This window comes from Panthera uncia, assembly GCF_023721935.1.
Source record: "Panthera uncia isolate 11264 chromosome A1 unlocalized genomic scaffold, Puncia_PCG_1.0 HiC_scaffold_16, whole genome shotgun sequence".
NCBI classification, from domain to species: domain Eukaryota; kingdom Metazoa; phylum Chordata; class Mammalia; order Carnivora; family Felidae; genus Panthera; species Panthera uncia.
Genome location: NW_026057576.1, coordinates 4378606 through 4400388, shown reverse-complemented (window position 1 = coordinate 4400388; position 21783 = coordinate 4378606). Strand labels below are relative to the sequence as shown.

Sequence of the window (21783 nt, the reverse complement as noted above, 5' to 3'; positions counted from 1 at the left end):
CACAGGTGGGACAGCTAAGTGATGTCCTCACCATGCCCTTCATCGTGAAGGTCTGATACTGAGGAGGGGGAGCCAGGAGGGAAGTAAAGACGCGAAAGTCGGCAGTAAATGAATGGCTGTTCTTCAAGCTGTGGGAGGCAATGTTATCATCCGAGATGGGCGTGTGAAAAATGAGGAGACGATCAGCAACATCTGGGGACCAGTAAAGGAAAAAAAATCCACAAAGAAGATAGGAAAGGAATGGCCGGACAGGTCAGTGGTGTCCCAGGTGTCAGAGGAAGACTGGCGTCAGGGACAGAGTGGTTAACACTGTCACATGTATCCAGAGTGAAGTTGGATACCCTGAAAAATACCCCTTGGATTAGCGGTAAGGAGGACCGAGTTGACCTTGATTGAAAAAGGCAGCTTGAGTTCACCAGGAGGGCAGAGCCAGAATGCTGCGAGAGGGCGCCTGCAAGGCTGTGGGGGATGTGAAGACTTTAAGTTTTAGCGCAGAGGCATTTTATCTGTTGTCTTTCTCATTTCTCCTAAATGCCGGGACTAATGAAAAGAACTTTTGTCTTGCTACCTTATTAAAAAGTTATTTTGGCTTTACACTGCAGCATCTGAAAGCTCATTGATACAGATGTGTCCATGTTTATTTTTACTAAATGTTTCTGAAAGAAATAGTAATATTAAATACGCACCACGAGTTCCATTCCTTGACTTAGGGTTATGAGGGTAATATCCCAACATTAAGGAGGCGGAGGAAATTTAAGCATAAGGGTTTATGCCATTTTAACTCTTGATTTTTTTTAATTAAATAAGTTGTAGGAAAATAAGCAATTTTTTAGAAAAGTCTGCGATGAAGTTAGTAAACTTACTGAAACCCTTTGATGTATTCTTTTACTTGGCCAAAACAAAGAAAATACATTTTTTTCCTTTGCCTTAGTTTGTTGTTGTTGATCCTACTTCTGATTTGTTATTCTAATAATTGTTATGAAAGTTCATTTTCTCGTTGACAGATCTTTAGGTCCAAAAACAGATTTGAAGCCCAGTCCTCTGTTGACTAGCTATGTGACCTTAACCTCAAAGTCTTAATGTCCTCGTTTGTAAAAGGAAATATTAACGTTCTGTGCCCCACAGATGTGTGAGGATGACTCAGCGCGCAGTAGACATGTAGCAAATCTTAGCGTTCATGCGAAGAAATAGAGGACCTTACACAGGACAATGGCAGTGAGGACTGTCGGGCCATGTCTAGAGCCAGACCTCTGAGTCACTTACTCAACTGCACTAGGCAGCAGTTTAACCTTAGACAGCTCACTTCGTCCAAGAGTAAAGCCCTAGAGTACTGGGAGTCTTTATGGAACAGTAGTCTGTTTAATTATGATCCAAATACAGGTTAAGCAAATTTCAAAGGCATACACTCCGGTTATTAGCAAAAGAAAAAAACTCTGCTGAGTTTTTTTCTGTTGATTCTCTTGACCCAAGATTTCACGCATTATCTAAAGATGTCCCAAAGTATCACTCAGAGACTCCACTGAGCTTTTCGTTAAAGCAGAAGAAAAAAAGAAAATAGCCGGCGTTAAGATGCGTGTGATGCCTTAAAATTGTTATAGCCACACCATTACACTTTTTTGTCTGATCTCTTCTTGTTTGGATTATCTCTTTATGCATCTGCTTTTCAGAAGTTTTCTTTCAATAATGAATCAGAGAGAAAATACAGCATCAGATCTTGCTTGCTTCACACCTATTGAGAGTAATTTGAACAGTTCTTGGGAGTGCAGGCTGGAGTATTGGTGATGTAGAGTTTGGTTGTCAGGTGCGGACGTCCTGAGTCCGGTCCAGGTCTCTTTTCCCTTCCCCGTCCTGCTTTTATACTCTACTACCAGGGGACACTAGGCTCTGCTTGTATTTATTTGTGAAACCAGATGACTCAGCTCACTTGTCTTTAGGCACGTACTTGCAGTAAGAATGTTTTCCTGCCTGCTAACACCGAGCGCATTGAGATCACTCTCTTCGGACCACGCTGTGAGACAGTGTGGATTCCACAGTCAGAGGAATTTAGAAATTATTCCGTATACAGGAACAAGTGTTACAAACATGGACAGCAGCGCCTTGAACCGTAGTGCCTGCATGTTTTTAGAGATGCCGTTAGCTCCAGTAGCAGTTATCTGAGCTGGCATTTCATGCCTTATCATTGCCTATCATCAAGATTTTTTTTAAAGGAACATAGCGTTCTAGTCTCTGTCTCAGAAAAATCAAGTGTTTAGCATTTTTCCAGCAAACCCTTGAAATTGTTATGATCTTAACAGTTAAAAAAACATTCTCAGTTCTAAAACTTAGACTTGTTTAAATTTCTCTAGAATGAAAAAAAAGTAAAATGTCTCAAAATATCATGTGTCTAATACAGGTTTCAGCAATTGGATTTTAAAAGTAAAAGAAAGAATATTAAAAGTCACGGAAGGAGAGCCAAGGAATCTAAACATCTAGCAGACAACCACACCGTGTCCGTACTCTGTTCATGTTCCTGTTCTTCCAGACGAATCCAAGGCTTAAAACTATTCAGGACTTTTTCCCTCACTCAGCTAAGCAGGATTTCAGTTGTAAGTAGGGTAGCTGGCATCAGACCAGGTCTGGTTGTCTTGAAAGCCCGGGTTCCTGCCATTCTACTCCCTGTCTCCTGGTGCTGTGCTTTTCCATCACAAAACAAAACAAACCAAAACAGAACAAATGATTTTTTTTTATCTGCACAGTATACCTGTGTGTTGGCACTTAGTTAAGACCATGCCCTAATAATTGCCTTTTATTGAAGCAAAAGAAGAAAGTGAAATTCCTCTAGTATCTATTTTGCTCTTATAACGTTTGAAACATGCTCAGTCTTAAGGGTGTGAAGACAAACACGTAAATACAGAAAAGACCTGAAATGTGTGCTAGGTCCTGAAGGATGAAAAATCCGCATGCTGCTTCCAGAAGACAGGAGAAGCAGAGGTCTTAAAATTAAGACGTTACCTTTACTTTTAAAGGGCAATTTGTTAGGGACATCCGGATGGCTCGGTTGGTTAAGCATCTGACTCTTGATTTCGGCTGAGGTCATGATCTCTTGGTTTGCGAGATCGAGCCCGTGTGAGAGCACAGAGCCTGCTTGGGATTATCTCTCTCTCTTTCTGCCTCTCCCCTGCTCACTGTCACGTGCATGGGTTCTCTCTCTCTTTCTCAAATAAACTTAAGAAAAGAAAAAAAGAAAGGGCAATATTTTATTTGTTTCTCAGTGAGTCCAAATGTTGTAATAAACATTTACGCTGGGAACAGCGTCTTTTTTGGAGAGGTTGGGGCATGGAGTAGAGGCAAATGGGAGGGTTTATTTAAGCCACTGAGAACAAATTTTCCATCATCTTGCGTGTTCAAGTCTACATTACCCCAGATTAAAAAGCATTAGCTTTGAAGACACAAAGAGAGGCATGTTTTCTTCCTCTGTATTGTCAAGTGTGCACTGAATGGTTCTCACCCAGCATGTCCTTGTAACTCAGGCTCCATTTCCTGTGTGCTCTGTGTGACTGGGTCCTCCCCTTCTGTGGTGAGGAGTCTGGCTGCTGAATGATGTTTCGGTGAGATCTAAATTGAGCCTGCCTTAGCCGTACATGAGCAAACAGCATACTGAAACTGTTTGGAGCTGTACATCAGTATGTTCTAGAAAATGTTGTATGTTATGCTGGATGTCTGTTATATTTTTTTATATTTCTCTGGAAAATAGCATAACTTCTGTAAATTAATAATATTTCCTGTTTTTAATCCATTCAGAATAAAGGGATCACTCTGGATACTCGGTTATATATGCTAGTGGACAAGGGAGCATTGGTTTCAATAACTGATAGCAAATGGGCAAATTATTTCCTGTAAAGGAATCCCGCCTTCCAGCGTTAGGAACTGCAGCCCCATATCAGCAGTGGAGGAGAGCGAGTGAGTGTGTACCTAGAACGCATGCTGCATTACTCTTGATTCTGGGTAGTCGTTGCTCATACGGGAGTTTGGACCGTACCTCGGTCCAGCCAGACGTAGGAACTTTCTTGGTTCTTGGCTGATGTGGCAGCCATCCTTGAGCCCATTTCTAAAATTGACAGTATTGTCGTGCCGAAGGGTAGTGTTACTCTGTCCTCTGGGGCCTCCTACTATTTTGTGCCTGTCCTGTAGCTCTTGGTAATAGGGCCGTATCTAAACCTTGGGGGGACATAAAGTTGCCGGGATGTCCCTAGTTTCAGAATACCTCTGCACCTGCAGGACGGCAGCTGCCTTGGTGAAGCAACGGCTGGGAACCTCTGAGTCGAAACCAATGCTGGTCAGCTTTCTGTACAAGTCAGAAGGTGGCCACATAAGAAAATCTGTACCATATAGTACTGAAAATAAAAAGACACCAGAAATTCAGAGCTAAATGGAACCTTAACAGCCATCGAGTCAATCTTGGAAAAGAGTCCTGGAGAAGCAAAGAGGAGACCACTGGTGTGAGTTTGAGGTCTCACTACTAATTTACCCCGACAGTTTTATGGCATTTCCTTTTCACGTATGTATGTGTGTGTGAATATCTATGGGTCTTAAGACCGCTTTGCCAAAAATCACCTTTATTTCTACATCCATACAACAAAAATCATCAGAACATTCCTTCTGTTTTCAACTTTTGTTTTATCTTCATTGATTTCTAAATATTTGATATTAATATATAATTTAAATTTCTCTACTGCCTTGTGGGACTGATCCCTTGCTTAATTCTTTTAGGGTTGCCAGTAATCAATGTTGGTAACGTCTCAGTCCTGATCACGTGATGTAGTGGAATCATATCCAAAGACAATAGATTAATGGGTGTGTTGGGACAGGGGTGGAGTTTAAGATTTTTTTCAACTATATTTAAGGTCTTTGTTGTAGTATTCTTATTGATCTTGTAAATATAGGCTTTAATCACTAAAAGAAAAATGTTAGGCTAAAAGTCAAACCTATGTATTTTTTCTTCCAAAAATATCTTAGAAGGGTTGTTGGGTCAGTGTCCTTTGATGAGATGCCTCATTTAAATACAGTTTTTGTTTGTTTACTTTTTCCCTTTTTTTGTCTTTATTTTGTTTTGAATGTGCAGTAAAGTAAGTTTACTTAGTATAAATGCCTTTAATTTAAGGTCTGAAAACTCCCAGGGATCTTAGTGTAATGCCTTGACCCCATTTCTGGATTTGGAAAGAGTCCTTGGGATATAAGAGCTGTCCTCTGTACAGTGAAAAGTGACAGTGGGCACACAGTCCCTTAGGACAATACCAAGGAAATACAGCCAAGAGATCTTTTTCTTTTTGACAGCTTGTAATTTTAACCAACCAACGAGACAAATGAACCCCAAATTTAAGGAAACAAAAACACTCTGGATTTTATTTGCCTCCTGCTGGAATTTAAACTTTGTTAGAAGGGATACCCATCAGAATTAATTCCAACTTTTCACCGCTTGCTATCTCCTTATTCAGCATTTTGCCTCTTTGTTCTAACTAAAACCACATCTACCCATTCATTCCATGGGCGTCATTAGTTTCTGAATAGATTTTTAAAAAAGCACAGTAGCATTCAAGATGTTGCCGCAGAGGAGAGAGTTTCTTGAATTGCCCGAAACAACACTTCTCAAACCTGAATGTTTATTGGAATGGCCCGGACCTTGTTAAAATGCAGATTCTGATTCCACAGATAGGGCTGGGGCCCAAGAGTCTTCCCTTCTAACCAGCTGCCAGGTCATGCCAGTGCTGTGGGTCCATGGACCACATGCGAGTAGCCAGGCCCTGGCACATTTTTTGGGAGGGTTAATAATATGTGTTACTATAAAAAGAGAATTTTGTGACCAAATAAGATGAGGAAAGTCTATGTTAAAGTAACACCGATGTCATTATTTGGACTTCTGGGAGCCTGTGGCTCCTAAGGTATCCTCGTACATTTCCGAGAGGTAGACATTTTTTTTGTGAATCATACTATGCAACTAGTATTCCTTGTGGCATATAGGAAATTTACTTATAGAGAGGGTCTGTTCTGAAAAACAATTGCAAAGAGTCTCTTGAGTTCGTTTAATTTAGTGCCTTCTTTTTATTTTTTTTTTAAACTTTTTTTTTTTTAACATTTATTTATTTTTGAGACAGAGAGAGACAGAGCATGAATGGGAGAGGGTCAGAGAGAGAGGGAGACACAGAATCTGAAACAGGCTTCAGGCTCTGAGCAGTCAGCACAGAGCCTGACGTGGGGCTTGAACTCACGGACTGCGAGATCATGACCTGAGCTGAAATCAAGAGTCGGACGCTCAACCTATTGAGCCATCCAGGAGCCCCACTCGTAAACCATTTTCTAAAAATATTTGCAATGGGAAGATTTGAAGCCAATCTGGTGCTTGTGTGTCTGTGTGTGTGTGTGTGTGTGTGTGTGTGTGTGTGTTTGCATGCATTTCACCTTTGTTGTGGATTATTGAAGCTGTGAGTTCCCCAGAAAATTTTCTTTAGCTGGATTTAAGGGTGGGATGCATCGAGTCAGTATAAATAGCCACAAATACTTAAGAACAGTCTACAATATGGCACATAGTCAACATGGATAATGTAACTAATCACATTATTTGCCTGGTGAGTTCATGCTGTGGATTCTATGGGGACTGGCACCTTTTGGTGGACCTCGGGCTTTTGGAGTTGTGGCAGCATGACTGGTGACATTTACTAATTCCTAGTGCAGTGCCAGCAATGTTCTCAGCACTCTATAAGATGTTCTCGGTAACCCTAAGGGGATTATTGGCGCCCCGGTCATACCCCTTCTACAGACCAGAAACTGAACTCTTTAGAGACTTAGAAACTTTTCCTCATGTAGTTTGGTAGAGCAGATTTTAAACCCAGCTGCTCTGACCCCCATCAGTGTAAAACATGCATTTACTAACAAGCACTGTTATTTTTTTTAACCACCTTTTATTGAGGGATGACCATGTGATCGCTACTTTGCATATATTATTTCTCATTGTTCATCAAGTTAAAAAAGCAGTGTCTTCCTGTCATGAAGAAATTGAAGGAAGTGTATGTACTGTTTGTTAATGATCATTGTTTCACAATAAAAGAAAGACTTGCTCATTGTACATAACTTGGAAAATGGTGAAGAGTACGGGGAAATAAATGAGCTGTATGTCATCTAGAGAGATGCTTTAAGAAAAGCAGTTCTCTTCATTATTTAGGACATACATTTTATGTAGTGAAAGATGTACATATTACTCTCACATAGTAGGGTGTACACGTATTTACCTATATATTTTTTGAGCAAAATTCTTCCTTTAATGTGATTTCATCAATTACAGTTAACATCATGACTCAAATTTTTGTTATAAAATGCTAACTACATTTTTTAACTTAGCAACCTCCCTGCTTTTTTCCCTGTGAAATGGATACCTTTTTAAAAGCTCTCTGAGGGGCGCCTGGGTGGCTCCGTCGGTTAAGCGGCCGACTTCGGCTCAGGTCATGATCTCACGGTCGGGGAGTTCGAGCCCCGCGTCGGGCTCTGTGCTGACCGCTCAGAGCCCAGAGCCTGTTTCAGATTCTGTGTCTCCCTCGCTCTGCCCCTCCCCCATTCATGCTCTGTCTCTCTCTGTCTCAAAAATAAATAAACGTTAAAAAAAATAAAAAAAATAAATAAAAGCTCTCTGAAAGTCCAACTTGGGCTTTGGGATTGTGATTAAAAGCAGCAAACGCACTTCTCCTACCTTCATTGACGGCCCTTGACCACACCTGCTAGGCTCGTGAGTGTGTGTGTGGGTTTGGTATGCGGAGGCTTTGCTTGAGTTTAGAACTTCCTCCCTGACGTCCGCGGGCCGCCTGGTGCCGCTGACCTTAGCAGCCCTGAGCAGTGAGCGAGCTGTCCGCTTCTAGGCAGGCTCCAGCTCCAGCCGGGAGTGTGCACAGCGTCAAAGCAGTGAATAAGCGATTTCTGCGGTTTCCGTAGCCGAGAGCCTGTGTGATTCTCCGTGATGCCCAGTCGCACCCCGGTCCCGCTCTGAATGTGGCTGTTTTTCAAAGAGAAGGATGGTAGCTAGAGGGGAAATAGCAAGATTCTGGAGTCTGGAAAGCCTTCACATGGGTATGTGTGCGCAGAATGAATTATTATATCGTGCCAATGTTGCTGATTCCAGTCTGTTTCTGTCCAAGTTACAGTGCTTTCTGTCTGCTGCTGCTTGTCGGTGTGAGTGTGTCTGTGAAAGCTCATTCGTCCTAGTGCAGCGTCTGAGGGCACTCTTAATTGTGGATGTAGTAAATCAAAGAAAGAAAGGCTTTGTTTATGGTATAGCAGTTCGTGTGAAATAGACAAAAAGAAGCAAGCGTCCTGGATGAGTTATGGCTCTGGTTTTTATCGTTCTGGTTTTTGCTCGTATTACGTGAAATTGGGAGCTTATTGTTGGGCTGTCTGTAAAAATGTTCCTTGCTAACTTGGGGCGTGTAAGGCTACGAATTGATTTCTGAGAAAGACTGTTTACTGTTTTCAAAAGTGATAATGCCTCATGTTCTGTGACTGCACTGTTCTCCCTCTTTTTGGTATTTTTGTGAATGTTGTCAACTAAAGCAGTTCCTACTTAAATGTGAAGGAACTGTGGTACTCTCACACTAGAAAGTTACAGATTGTAGTCTTTAAAAGGAGTAAGAAAAAACCAAGAATTTTAGCCATCTGCTACGATGTGGATACAATAGGATGCTTTTGAAAGTCTTGCCTCTGTTTTTGCCTGAAATCAATGCCAGTAACTCAGCATGGAATGGAAGAATTGTGGTTGACAGCTCGAAGGCAGCCTCGGGCCTCGCTGGGGCAAGACCATTGGAGTTTGTGCTTCGTCTCGTTGTGATGGGTTTTCTGTGCTGGCTCAGAGCAGACAGGGATGTGGTTATGGCTTCTATGTCTGGAGATTAAAAAAAAACAAGACCAACCGTGTACTCTGCTTCACCAAAAAGCTGCCCACTGATCACTGCATTCAGAGCACAGACCTGCCTACCAGTTGGCCGTGCTTGTCAGCTTGAGCAGCCGGGCACCACGGTCCCATGCCTGACATGGCCCAAGGGGCCTGGAGTAGAGACCAGAGGGGAGCTGGCCGCCCCCCCTCCTCCTGAGCACCAGTGGGTGCATCTGTGTGTTTGTTCCAGCCAAGCCAGCCAAGCCATCGTGTGGGAGAGCAGAGGCGGCCGGGCGGTCAGTGATGGGAGCCCCTGCTGTCCCCTGCTCCTCCTCCCAGCATTCCTCCACTCCCCGGGCAAGATTCCCAGCCCTTCTTCCCACACTCATGCAAAGGCCAAGGGAAGGCCTGACCCAGCCTCTCGCTTTGGGTGGAATGCTCTCGATGTAGCTGAAGAGAGGCAGCGGGGCAGAATCTTCTGTGCAAGGCTCTGCACCCTCCCCCCCGCCTGTGTTCCGCTGGGGCTCCCTCGCTCCTGCCCTACCTCCACAGGTGGCTCTGTTCCTTTGACGAGCCTGACTGCAAAGAAAAGGAAGGAACTCTCTCTAACTGGGAACGCCAGTTCTGTAGAAATCGTCTCTTTTCCTGCTCTGAATGTTTACTGGTTCAGTGTTCCAAAGACTTCTTCATATACTCAGAATACTATGCGTGTGTGTGTGTGTGCAGGAAATGATAGCAAACACAGTATTTAGTCAACTTTAAATGATATGCCAGCATAAGATAAAGTATGGAGTTTGCTAAATTGTGGGTTCTATTTTATTTGAGCACCCTGATTGGTCAGGGGCCAGGGGAGGGGCGGGGGGACCCTGAGGGACAGCCTGATGACTCTCCTCTCTGGAGGAAGCTCCTGCCGGGGACAGGCAGGGGGAAGGTGGGTGCTGGGGAGGATGGGCCACCAGGTCGTGGTCCTGTCCACGTGAGCTAAGTGAGGCCAGCACTGTGGCAGGTGTGTAGCAAGATTGTTTTAGAGCCAGACAGACCTGGGTTTGAATTCCAGCCCCACCATTTGGGAGCAGATACTTAACCTCTTTAAGCCACAATTTCCTGCTCTATAAATGAACAGTAATAATTCCAAGATGCTTATCAGGCTTGACTGAGATGATTTATAGTAAGTGTTTAGCGCAGTGTCTGGTACACGCTAAGAGTTCATTCCAAGGATGTGGTGAAACCAGGCAGGTTCCTGCTCAGGATTTGTGCAGCCAGCCAAGAAGCAGCCGTCAGGAGCTGGCAGGGGTGGTGAGACCTAGCCCAGAGAGCTGTTGGGGGGGTAGGTAGCCAAGTGGGGGAGAGGAGCCCAGGACAGATCCACAGGTGGCAGCATGGGGAGCCCTGGTAAGAACCAGAAACCCCAGGAGAAGCGGCAGCTTGCTAAGAGGACTCCCGGGGACAAGCCAGAAGTAAAAGCTGAGGGGTCGCGGTGAGACGGTGAGAAACGCAGAGCCTGAATCCCACATCTGAATTGGAGACAGGACAGAGGGCGAGCTTCCAGAACAGGCGGAAGCTGAGGACTCTCCAGCCACTGTGTTCTCAGGAGAGAGTGGAGGGGAGACGTCGGGGGCGTCGTCTTGGCCCAGACCCTCATATCTGAGGGCTCTAAATACCCACTTTACGGATGAGCACAGGCGGACTTTTTTCTTAATGAGATAGGGCATATGTGACACAACTCTAGGGCAAGTTTTGACTTTAGATTGAGAAGCGGAAAGCGGATTCACGGGTAGTTTAAAGCAAAATTCATGAAACCGTTGGTAGAAACAAAATCCACTGTCGGGGGTTTGGTGTAAATGAAGCTCTGTTGTGGTGTAACTTATTCCCGTCACCGTCCTGGGCAGCAGAAGTCAGTGGTCCCAAGTTGAATCCACACAGAGAGCTGTATGCCGGGAGAATTACTTTCAAAAGACCCGTAGACGTTATAAAAGGTTTGCAGTGAAGGTCAGCATGTCCGTTTCTGGGATCCTGCTTGATCTTCCTGTCGATATGTTTAAAAGGCTCAAAAATACTATTTATGGAAAATGGGTTCCAAGTCTAGATTAGGCACAAAAGTGACTTTCATGACAATAACATTCTAAATTCCAGATATGAAAGATATTTCAAGGCTTTCATCCAGTCAAGTGACACTGACTAGTATGCATGTTTCTTTTCCCTAAAGAAAGTTAGTTCCCTGGGATAGGGGTTGGGCAGGGATAGACACATGAAGAGCAAACTAGAGTGTTGTAGCTAAACAGCTAAAATACAACTGTGTAAACGTGATGAATATTTTAGGAGGTGAGCTACCGTGCTTCTAGAGTATCACAGGCAGAGACTTACTGCGGGGGTCAGGGAATAACAGGAAAAAACTCTTGGAACCCATCACCAAGAAGTGGGAGCCGAGCAGCCTCAAAGGATGAGTCCGAATTCGATTGGCTCTTTGGGTGGGAATGCTGTTCCAGGTGGAGAGGTCAGCATGGACAAAGGGATTTTGTCCTTTTTTGTCAATACAGGGAACATTCAGGGGTACAAAGTAGCCAAAGCAAGCAGAGGTTTTCCCAACCAGTGAGATCCGAGCCCATTGCCCTCCAAATCGCGTCTTGCTGTGTGGCTAGGCAACAGAACACATATGTCCTAGAGCAGATCTCTGCGTGCGGGTTTAAGTAAGTCTGGCCTTAATTCCTGTGGGTCCCACATTTAGCCAGACGTCAGAATCACTCAGTGTGCTTTTCGAAATGGATTCTCGGCAAACAGCTCCACTCTCCTTGAGAACTTGGTTCCATGGTCCAGCGTAGCACAGGAATCTTTATTCTAATACACATTCCCCATGTGATTGGGTGCCATCCACGCTGGGTGTGTGGGGGCCACTGAAGACGAATGGCCCTGGAAGTGGTGTACCATGTTTTGGCGTTGAAGGGCAGGGCCCCCGGGGCCTAGGTCATTTCCTCTCTGTGCATCTCTGTGGCTCGAGAGTCACTCCGGGTGCTCAGGCTTTTGGCCCAAACAGCAGTGGCTTTGTAAGAGCTGCTCACAGCCCTGAGCTGAGCGCAAGCTGCCTGCCTGGCTGCCTCCCTTGTGTTGGCCGTTTCCGTTTCTAACATGGGAAGTGAGACTGGCTTATCTCAAACCTGAGGAAGTCTGAGTGACCAGCAGGAGGTCTGCTAAAATATATGTCTGTAACAGATGATTCTAAGTGCAGGAATTTCCCTGCAGTCAGTCCAGTTTGGTGAGGGGAAGTCCTCCGGGCAGGAAGAGGGACGGCCGGTAGGTACTCCGTGTTGGGAGTCAGGACATCGTGACGACAGCTAACGTGCGAATGACTCCATGCCACGTGCCTCATTGTGAAGCCCGCTGTGTTCGTTCTTCCCTTCCTTTTATTTGACAAAACCCTTCACCTGCTCCCCGCCATCTGCCCTCCCCACGAACCCGTGAGACACAAGGGGGGTGCCGTTTCTCTCAGTTGCGGAAGAGAAAGCGAAGACTCAGAGAGCTCAGGGTCTTTTTCTGTGTGGTCTTGCTGGACCCAAACCAAGGTCTTTGGACTCCCAGACCAATCTGCAATTCATCACTCTGCTCAAAAGCCCTTAAACACGTAAAAGTAAGCCAAGTGGGAGCAGACATGTCGCGGGTCCCGACAAAGGCTCCTACCAGGACACAGGCCTGTTTTCTGTGTGTGTAAATCAGACTTCTGTGGGAAATCCTTATCCTTTGGTGCATGTTACAAAGTAAAGTTTTCCGTTGTTGGTGATGTCTGATATTTCCTGTCATAACAAATTCACCTTTGGAGTCGGTGGCCAGGTTTCGTCCCTTCACCAGCGTAAAGTCTGAGTTCAGACAGAGGAATGTTTTCCTGAGGAATGTGGAAGCTGTTTATTGTTGGCCTTTTTTCAAAAAAATCTTATGTCATCCCTAATTGTATCGTCTCTAATTGTATTTGCAACGGTCCTGCTGACTTAAAAATAGTCTGTGCTCTATGACTATGTGGCTCTGTCCGGTTGTTCTCGAAGCTGCCTCTGGCCAGGCTGCAAATGTGGCCCGGGGATGTTTCCTCAGGCAGCTGCTGCAGCCTGGAGAGGTGACCAGTTCCTTCAGGAAGTAAGCAGGCGTTTGGAGGGGAGAGAATTCAGAGCTGAATCCGAGGATCTGACTGTATAAGCGGAGCCACGGGAAGGAGGGGGCCCACGTGCAGTGCCTCGGTGACCCCAGATAACAGCAGCCTTTCCAGAGGGATGCTGACGATTCAACGAGAACGTTAAGAAATCATTTTATGCAGGTTTAGAATATTTACATATATTTACTCTATGGAAAGAGGTGTGTGGTTGTTTCAGAATTGGCCCTGGCCAGAGGTATGTGCCAAAACTCCGTAGGCAGAGCTTTTAGGTGATAAAGGAGGTTCTCCTTCGGTTTGACCACACCTGTAAGAAGTGCTATGGAATGAGAACACCCCATCTCTGCTCTCGTATTATATCTAGGGCTTTGGGGTTTTAAATGATTTTTTAAATGTTTATTTATTTTGAGAAGGAGAGAGAACCTGAGCAGGGCGGGGCAGAGAGAGAGAGAGAGAGAGAGAGAGAGAGACAGAAAGAGAATCCCAAGCAGGCTCCTTGCTGTCAGCACAGAACCCAACGCAGGGCTCCAACCCATGAACCGTGAGATCATACCTGAGCGGAAACCCAGAGCCGGACAGTGAACCGACTGAGCCACCCAGGCGCCCCGTGGGCTTTGGGGTTTTAAAAGTGATTTTCATCCTCAACAGTCTTTGCTGTGTGCTTACAGGATTGTTTTCAAAAAATGGCTTTTCCACACCTATATATTCAACAGAAGAGATACATTTGGCAAGGATGTGGGGAAACTGGAACCCCGTGCACTGTTGTTGAGAATATACAGTGGTACAGCCACTACGGAAAACAGGATGGGAGTTCCGAAAAAGGTTAGAATGGAATTACCGCCTAACCCAGCGATCCCACTTCTGGGTATATATCCAAAAGAAGTCAAAGCAGTATCTCAAAGAGACATTTGCATACCCACGCTCATCACAGCATTACTTCCAAGAGCCAAGAGCTGGGAGCAACCCGAGTGTCCCATCAGTAGGTGCACGGGTGTAGAAAACACAGTGTATGTGTACAATGGAATACTGTTCCACCTTTAAAAGGAAGGAAGTCCTGATACGTCCCGCTACACGGGTGAACCCTGTGGACATTGTGCTAAGTGAAATTAAGCGAGCTACAAAAGGGCCAGTAGTGTATGACTCCACTCACAACGAAGTATCTAAAGTAGTCCAAATCAAAGAAACAGAGAGTGGGAAGGTGGCTGCCAAGGAAGGGGGGAGAATCCGTTATTGGTGGGTATAAGGTTGCGGTTTTGCAAGATGAAAAAGTTCTGGAGGTCCGTTGACAACAATGTGAATACACTTCGTAATATTGAACCGTACCCTTAAAATGGCCAAGATGGCTAATTTAATGGTACGTGGTTTCTTACCACAATAGAAAGGGAGAAAGGAAGACACTGAATGTACTCTTATTACTAGAACGTATTTATTTCTCCTAATGGTGCCGAGTTACATGTTGAGAATTTATAGCAGCTCCCCGTCATGCAAAATTCCCCTAAATAGACAGCCATTATGACTAACCTTCGTCTGTAGTTGAAGATTTTGAAGGCGGTAAGTTAAATGAGACCACGTTCACCTGGTGAGGAGGTGCTCCCTCAGCGTGAAGAAACCTGCGGTCCACTTGGGCGGTGGTGCAGACCTGTCTGTGCACAGGCCTGCCCGGCGAGGTGGCTGTGGGCTTTGGTGCGCAGTAAGAGACGAGGTGGCTTATGCAGAGTGGGGCCAGATCACGGGAGGGTCTTGGCAGGATGCAGTTGTTAAGTCCTGTGTGGTTTCTAGTGAACGTGACGAAAGCAGTCCAGTCCAGAAGTTTACCTTGGGTGAGTCATGGGAATAAAAGGTACAGCATAAGGAATATCGTGATGCTGTGATGGTGCTGTGTGGGAGCAGATGGTAGCTACACGTGCGAGCACAGCACAGTGTTGTCGAATGGCTGTTGCACACCTCGAACATAAGTAACATCGTGTGTCGACTCTACGTAAAGAAGGAGGGGCGCCTTGGTGGCTCGGTCGGTTAAGCGTCCGACTTCGGCTCAGGTGACGATCTCACAGTTTGTGAGTTCGAGCCCCACATCGGGCTCTGTGCAGACAGCTCAGAGCCTGGAGCCTCCCGTGGATTCTGTGCCTCCCTCTCTGTCTGCTCCTCCTGTGGTCATGCTCTGTCTCTCAAAAAGTAAATAAAACATTAAAGAAAGAAAGGGAGAGAAAGAAAGAGGAAGGAAGGAAAAAAAGAAAAGGTACCAACAAAAAAAGAAGTTGTTCTTGGAAGTGATACATAGGATGGCTGGTGGGGATGGAAATCAGGAAGCCCAGCGTGTGTACCCTGCTTCGGACCCGACTCCGGGTAGCCCAGTTAAATAGTTAAAAGTTCTTGGACCCTTAGTTTACTCGTCAGCAGATTGCAGTTCGGTTAAACAATTTTTGAGTGCCTTTTCTCTGCCAGGTATTATGCTAGGTGCCAGGGATACAAAAATAGACTCTGTCCCTTCCCTAAAGGAAGTTAGGGTCTCCAAAGGGAAACACGCATGTAAATACAGTACGTGTGCACAGATACAGCATCGAACTGTAGGACTAAAATCCCTCCCATCTGGACAGCAGACACTGAAAAATCCAACTCCATAAGATGTGCGTAAATTATAGGACAGAAACAGGAGTCATCGACTTAGAAGGGACTTGCGGGTCAGGAAAGGAAAAGGATAAAACAAAATCAGATCACTGCAGACCCAGGTGGGGACTGGGATCAGGAGTGGGAAGAAAAGGTAGTCACGAGGAGCAGGGGCTGGGTGAACCTTGCCATGCTCCAGAATGATTTAGAAGTACTAAAATTGGGGCGGGAAGCCATTTTTACTATCTGTCCAGTATTTTTGTCTCGTCACTGATAACAGAGGTAGTCCTGGCCAGGGGTGGTAACACCAGTGAGTGGGAGCTGATGACGTTGGCTTGGTCCCCACTGCACACGCCATGTCGTATTGGGACTTGAGTTCGCTTGTCTGGAAGTTGGGGAGATTAGTACCTGCCACACAGCATCGCCATGAGGATTGTATGAGCTGAGTCCCGCCAAGCAATAACCCTGTGCCTGGCCTCACGTTGTGAGGCCGAGGCGAAGAACCTGGTACTTCTGTAATACTTTTCAGTTTACAGAAGGCCTTCCTACATCACCGTTTTGCTTGAGGCTCACAGCAAGGTAATAACAGCAACTGGTTGAGGATTGACAAACGACCCTGTGAGATGGGTATTACTGTCTTTCTCTGACCGTTTGGGTGGGTGAAAAAAATGAGAAAGAAACTTTACCAAGGACTCGAAACTATTAAGAAAGAAACCAAATCATTTTTATGCAGCACTGTTACTTGAAGCCAAGTCTGTCTGACCCAAAGGCCTGCTCTTAGACTGTATGTTGGTGTATTTCCATCCATCCGTCCGTCCGTCCGTCCCTCCAGCGAATACTTAGTGAGTGCCTGTGTGTGCCAGGCAGTGGTCCAGATAGTAGAAATACAGTTAAGAACGAAGCAGACGAAATCACTGCCTTCACGTAGCTTACGTTTTAGTTGGAGACACAGACAGCAGACAAAGCGTGTTAGATGGTGAGAAATGCCGTGCAGAAAAATGAATCGGGAAAGCAGATCGGGGCTGGAGAGAGTGGAGGTTTTGAGTGCGCCGGTCAGGGAAGGACTTGCCTGAGTGCTTGCGTGAGGATGCCAGGTGCAGGGAACAGCACACCCCGAGGAGGGAGACCCTGGCTACGAAGCGGGCAGCCAGCAGAGCCACCGCCGGTGACAGGGCTGGGAGGCGCAGAGTGCGTTTGGGGTAGGAGGCCGTCTTCGGGGACTTGGGCTTTCCCCCGACGGCTTGGAGCAGTGGAGTGACAGGATGGTCGTGGCTTCTTTGGTGAGAATCCTAGCACGTGGCGAGGGGCTGCTGGAGCGAGCTCACGGGAGAGCGGTGGGAACTGAGCAGGTTCTGGATGCTTTCCGAAGCGAGCGTCGGGGTTTGCTGAGGAGCTGGACAGGGGATGTGTGAGGCAGAAGAGCAAGAACGCCTCTGGAGAGAGGACATGTAAAAACTTACTCCCGTCGTACGGAGGAGAAAACTGAGGTTGAAAGAGGGTAAACGAGGTCATTGAGCTCGACGGTTAGTAAAGCTAGTACCTTCATTCGCCCAGATGTTTTTGCTCCACACCCCTTAGGCTTTCCCTCCTGCCACAGGCCGCCTGGCATACCCCACTTACCCCTGGAAGTCTGAGTCAGCTGACCCCAGGGCCTAGCACCATCTTGTTTCCACAGTCATTAGTAAACACTAACCCATGCTGGTGACACTGTCACTGTTGAAATCTTTCTCATGGTGCCCCTCAGTCAGGATGGTATTCTGAGTGTTTACGATGGCAACCCAGAGGTCATTCAGTGGATGAAGGTCCTTACCTGTGTCGAGACAACTTTATCCCGCTACCTCTTGGGGAAGTTTAGCATTCTTGCGACGGGATCCCTTTGTCACTAGACTCCTGTAAATTGTGCATTTGTACATAACCATCATTGGCCTTTGTTGTTGTTTTTTTCCCCTCTTACTGATTTTCATGGCAGTAGCCAGATCAGACGGTAAGAATTCTCCCCGGTAAACATTCTTCAGTGGGTCTTTGAGGGGAAGAGTGTCGTTTTCAGGGCGTTGCCGTGGGCAGGAGGCCCAGGCACCTTTATTTTACTGTATTTCACTCCTTTGGCTCAGCCACGGCCGAAATGTGATGGGGAGAAATGCCATTGGTGCCAGGCTGTGGCAGGTCGGTGTTCGCTGAAGTCTGCAGCTCCTGGCGCTTTGGCCCCCTTGAAGACCGAGGGCTCGCACGTACCTTCCTCCCTTACCAGGGGCATTAGAGCATTTCAGCCGTTGCCGAAGGTAGTTGTTGGGCGTCATGGTCTGGCGGCTGCTCCCAGGGCTCCGGGTAGAGACGGCTTGGCGCTTTAGTGTGGTTTTCCGTAGTCTAATGAGAAAGACTCACGCGTGTGCAGAAAGTTTATATTTGCTTCGTTAAGACCTTCTCCCTCCACCCACCCCCCAAATACACACACCGGCAAAGTGCCCTAGACCCGGTGACCCCAGGTCCTCTGCCCGCAAGCCCTCTGACCACCGCCTGGGACGCAGAAGTCACCACGCGGCATCCAGATCCCCACCCTCACCCCCGGCACCACCAGCATTGCACTCCGGAGAGAAGCCCCGGGGACAGAAGGTCCTGCTGTGTGGCGTGGCCGCCCGCTGGGACTGACGCACGCTCGCAGGGCCGCCGGCCGCCGCCCGCACGCCCCTCACCTGGGCCGCCTGCACTGCTGCACTGCCGCCAGCCGGGCCGCCAGCTACGGTCCCGCCGGGCTTCTGGACTTGGTGGGCGGGTCCAGGGACGCTCCGCCCCTGCGTCCGTTCGCCCTCGAGGCCGCTCACTCGCACGTCCCCCTCTCGGATGCAGGCTGCCGCGTCGCCCGAACCGGGCTGAGCATGGGGACAGGGAGGGGCGCGGAGTGGGAGAGGGTGGTCGGCGCCCGGCACCCCCGGCCTCAGAGCCCCAACTCGCCGCAGAGTCGCCCTCTCGTTCCGAGCTCCCGCCCTGCCACCCGGTGTGCTGCCCCGGGCGTGGGGAGGCCACCTCCCGCCCGCCGTCCTGGGGGGACAGAGAGAGGCCGCCCCGTGGCCGCGAGTCGCCAGGCACCCGCTGCCGTAAAAGTCAGCTGAGCGGGGCTCGAAGAAGGGGTGACTGCAGCTGGGCCGTGGGGGCTCCCGCGTTCCGAGGGGGGGCACCCCAGGCCATGAGAAGGCAGCCGTAAAGCACGGGCCCCCGTGGAGACCCGGCCCGTCGGGCGTCGTGGAGAGGCGCGGCGTCCCGCACCCGGGCGAGGGGGTGGGCGTCAGGGAGGAGGGGCCGCTCGCCCTCCGTCGTGCCCCCATCTGCTCCCGTGCTCCCTGAGCCTCCCTCGTTTCCGTCACTTGGCCTGAATCCGTCGTCATGATCGCGGGCCCGTCCGTGCCCTGAGAGGAGAGCTTCGGACCCCAGCGCGCGAGGTGTGCCCCGGGGCCAACCCCCGCAGTGTGGCTCGGCGCCCGTTGCTGCCAGTCGTTCTCGATAGTTATCGCGGGTTGAGGGTAAGACTTCGAGGCTCTGTTCCCAAGGTGTGTTTCCGCCAAAAAGTTGTTCACCGCGACAGCGTGGCCGAGGTGACGGGAGGGAAGCGCGGGGCCTGGTGTGCCGCGCTCGGGCCGTGGCCTCGGCCGGGTGGGCTGTGGAGCCCCGGAAATGCCGCCGGGCGGTGGGAGGCGACGCCGGTTGGCAGGCTTCGCACAAAGCACGGAACAGGAGCCATCTCATTAAAGAAGAGACAGACAGACAGTTGCTTGGAGAGAACACCTGCCCCCGGAGGGTAGTTACCGGAAATCCGGACTCGCGAGTCCCTGGACGAGGCCAGAGCAGACGGCGCGCTCCCACCGCCGCCCCGAACCGCCCTTGGTCCTTCGCTCCACGCTGGCTGCTCGGTCTCTGCGTTCTTGGTACTTCCGCCGGTAACGGGGGATCCTCCAGATCATCGCGGACTTCGTCCTCTCTGTTGCTCCGTCGTCGTCGGCCCAGCCTCCGCAGACGACACCCTTCGTGGCCCTTCCCCGCGCCGTGCGCCTGGTGCGGCTGCTCGGCCCGCTGGCTCCAGCCCGCCCACCGCCTCCCGCGGTTTCCCGGCCCCGCCTCCGCCCCGCCCCTCCCTCCGCCAGTGTCGCCCAGCGTCGTCGTCGTCCTGCCCGGCTCCCGCCTCGCGCGCCGCCGCCGGGAATCAAGGGCGCCGGGCACTTGACACGCATCCCCTCACCTCATTCTCCAGAAAGAAAGAAAACGCTTTGTACAGCTGGCGGGGGGTGGGGGGGTGTGAAGCTCAAGGAGTAAGTTGCGGGCTCCCCTGCCCGCGGAGGGGCAGGGCTGCGATCCAGACCGGACCGTAGGACTCGGAAACCTGTTCTCTGTCCGTGGTGTCGGGGCCTCCCTTCGACCCCTGTCCCTTCCTTTCTCAGAATCCTGAAGGAGCCACCCCCCTGCCTACCGTAGCACTCGAAGCTCCCCCCCCCCCCTTGCTTTTCCAGTCTCCTCTTCTGTCAGACGGACCGGTGTCCGTGTACCACGTGCTTCAGATCGAGCCACGTTTTGCTCTCGGTCAAGAGCCACCTTGAAGAGCCCGCTGCTGCTTGCGCAAGGTCTTTCCCGTTCTCTTCACAAGGAACGTTCTCTCTCTGCGATTCCCTCTGCCGGATGACCGATTAATTAGCCACCAGGAGTCCACGTCACTGCCCCGGGGAGGGGGGGAAGGGGATCTGAATGCCAAGCTGGGCGGTCCCAAGCGCTCTACCCGTCCTTAAAAGGTCTTTGTCTCTTTTTTGGCAAAGGTGCGGTACCTAATTCCTGACTCCGATACTGTGAGTTCGAGCCCTTTCATGTTGTAGGCACTTGGAGCGAACGCCTGCGGGTCTCCACTTAGGACACCGTCAACACCTTTTCATTTTAGTAGCACCACTGCCTTGCAGGTGAAAGACGGAGGCAGAACACCTTGTGGATATTTTTTATGTCTCCTTTGGAGCACAAGTTGCCAGCCAGATGACACACAGTTCACTCACCATCCTCACCGCAAAGTAATGCCGTGTGTTAGCGCTGGCAGTGCCTTCTGAGCCGTCCTCGTCCCCACTTCCCGTAACCCTCGACCGCAGCTCTTGGCGCAGCGTCTACTTGGGGATTCATAGATCTATACACATCTTCCCATGATTTCTCTTTCTGGGGAAGACACGAATGATTACTTCCCCTTGGGAGTAATGTTCTCAGAGGTCATTTAGTGTGCCTTAGCCGTGTTTTTTAAACCGTAAACCGTGCCGTTTCTTTCTCAGTCTCTTCAGATGGAGGTACCGAGTCCTCTGCCTTAGTGGATGACAACGGCAGCGAGGAGGATTACAGCTATGAAGACATCTGTCAGGCCAACCCCAGATACCTCCAGCCGGGCGGGGAACAGCTGGCCATCAACGAGGTACTGGAATCGCACACAACGATGGCGGGTCTTGGGGACCCGACTCTCAGGGCACACGGTCACTTCAGACTTGGCCCTCTTGATTCTCTCTCGCCAAACCTATTCCCAAACCTAGAACTCTGATATCGTGGCATTTTCAAAGACCGCGTATGTGACTAAGTTTTCTAGATAACCAAAGCTCACACGTTGCTCTAAGTCATAAGGGCAGCAGTCATCAGTGTTTGGATAGTGCTGTTCGGAAATGCTCTTCCTTACGTTATCCCAGAAAGATCTCACAGCCGATCGCAAAGGTAGATGTTATAATCACTACCCGTATTTTAATACACACTCAGAGACTAAGAGGCCGCGACACTTGCTAGCAAATGGCAGACCTGAAATTAGCCACGTATTTCTTACTACACGTTTGGTGTTCTTTCCACCACTGGGCATCTGCAGCCCCTTTTATGGAACTCTTTCTAGAAGACACCCCTGGCTTTTGGAGCTGTTGACCAGAGTGCATGGAATGTCACTTCTCAATGAGTTAGCGTCTCCGTTAGTGATACCGGTTGTTGCTGTAGAAGATGACGGTGTCCCTGGGAGCTGAGAGGACCCACAGCCACCTGCCCCTGTGGCCGACTAACAGATGAGCTGTGTCTGTTCCTGGCTTTTTAAATTAGCTGTTAAATATCTGGAGACCACGCTGTGTCCTCTTTAATTGTAGTAGACTATCAAGTTAGATTAAGAGTTTATTCA

General features: G+C 48.7%; 1 protein-coding gene across 6 annotated transcripts in view; it reads left to right on the top strand.

The window, feature by feature from the left end:
• SPATA13 (spermatogenesis associated 13) overlaps positions 1-21783 on the top strand; it is an 81950-nt gene that overhangs the window by 41525 nt on the left and 18642 nt on the right. For 5 of the 6 annotated variants that reach the window (XR_007461050.1, XM_049646721.1, XM_049646722.1 and 2 more), the window contains one exon: positions 20915-21051. Coding sequence is in view for 4 of the 6 variants with exons in the window: in XM_049646721.1 (XP_049502678.1) it covers positions 20915-21051 (137 nt within the window). In the remaining 2 variants the exon portion in view is untranslated. Of the gene's footprint in view, positions 1-6089; positions 8092-20914; positions 21052-21783 lie in introns of those variants that run through there. The other variant, XM_049646724.1, reaches the window with a different exon arrangement.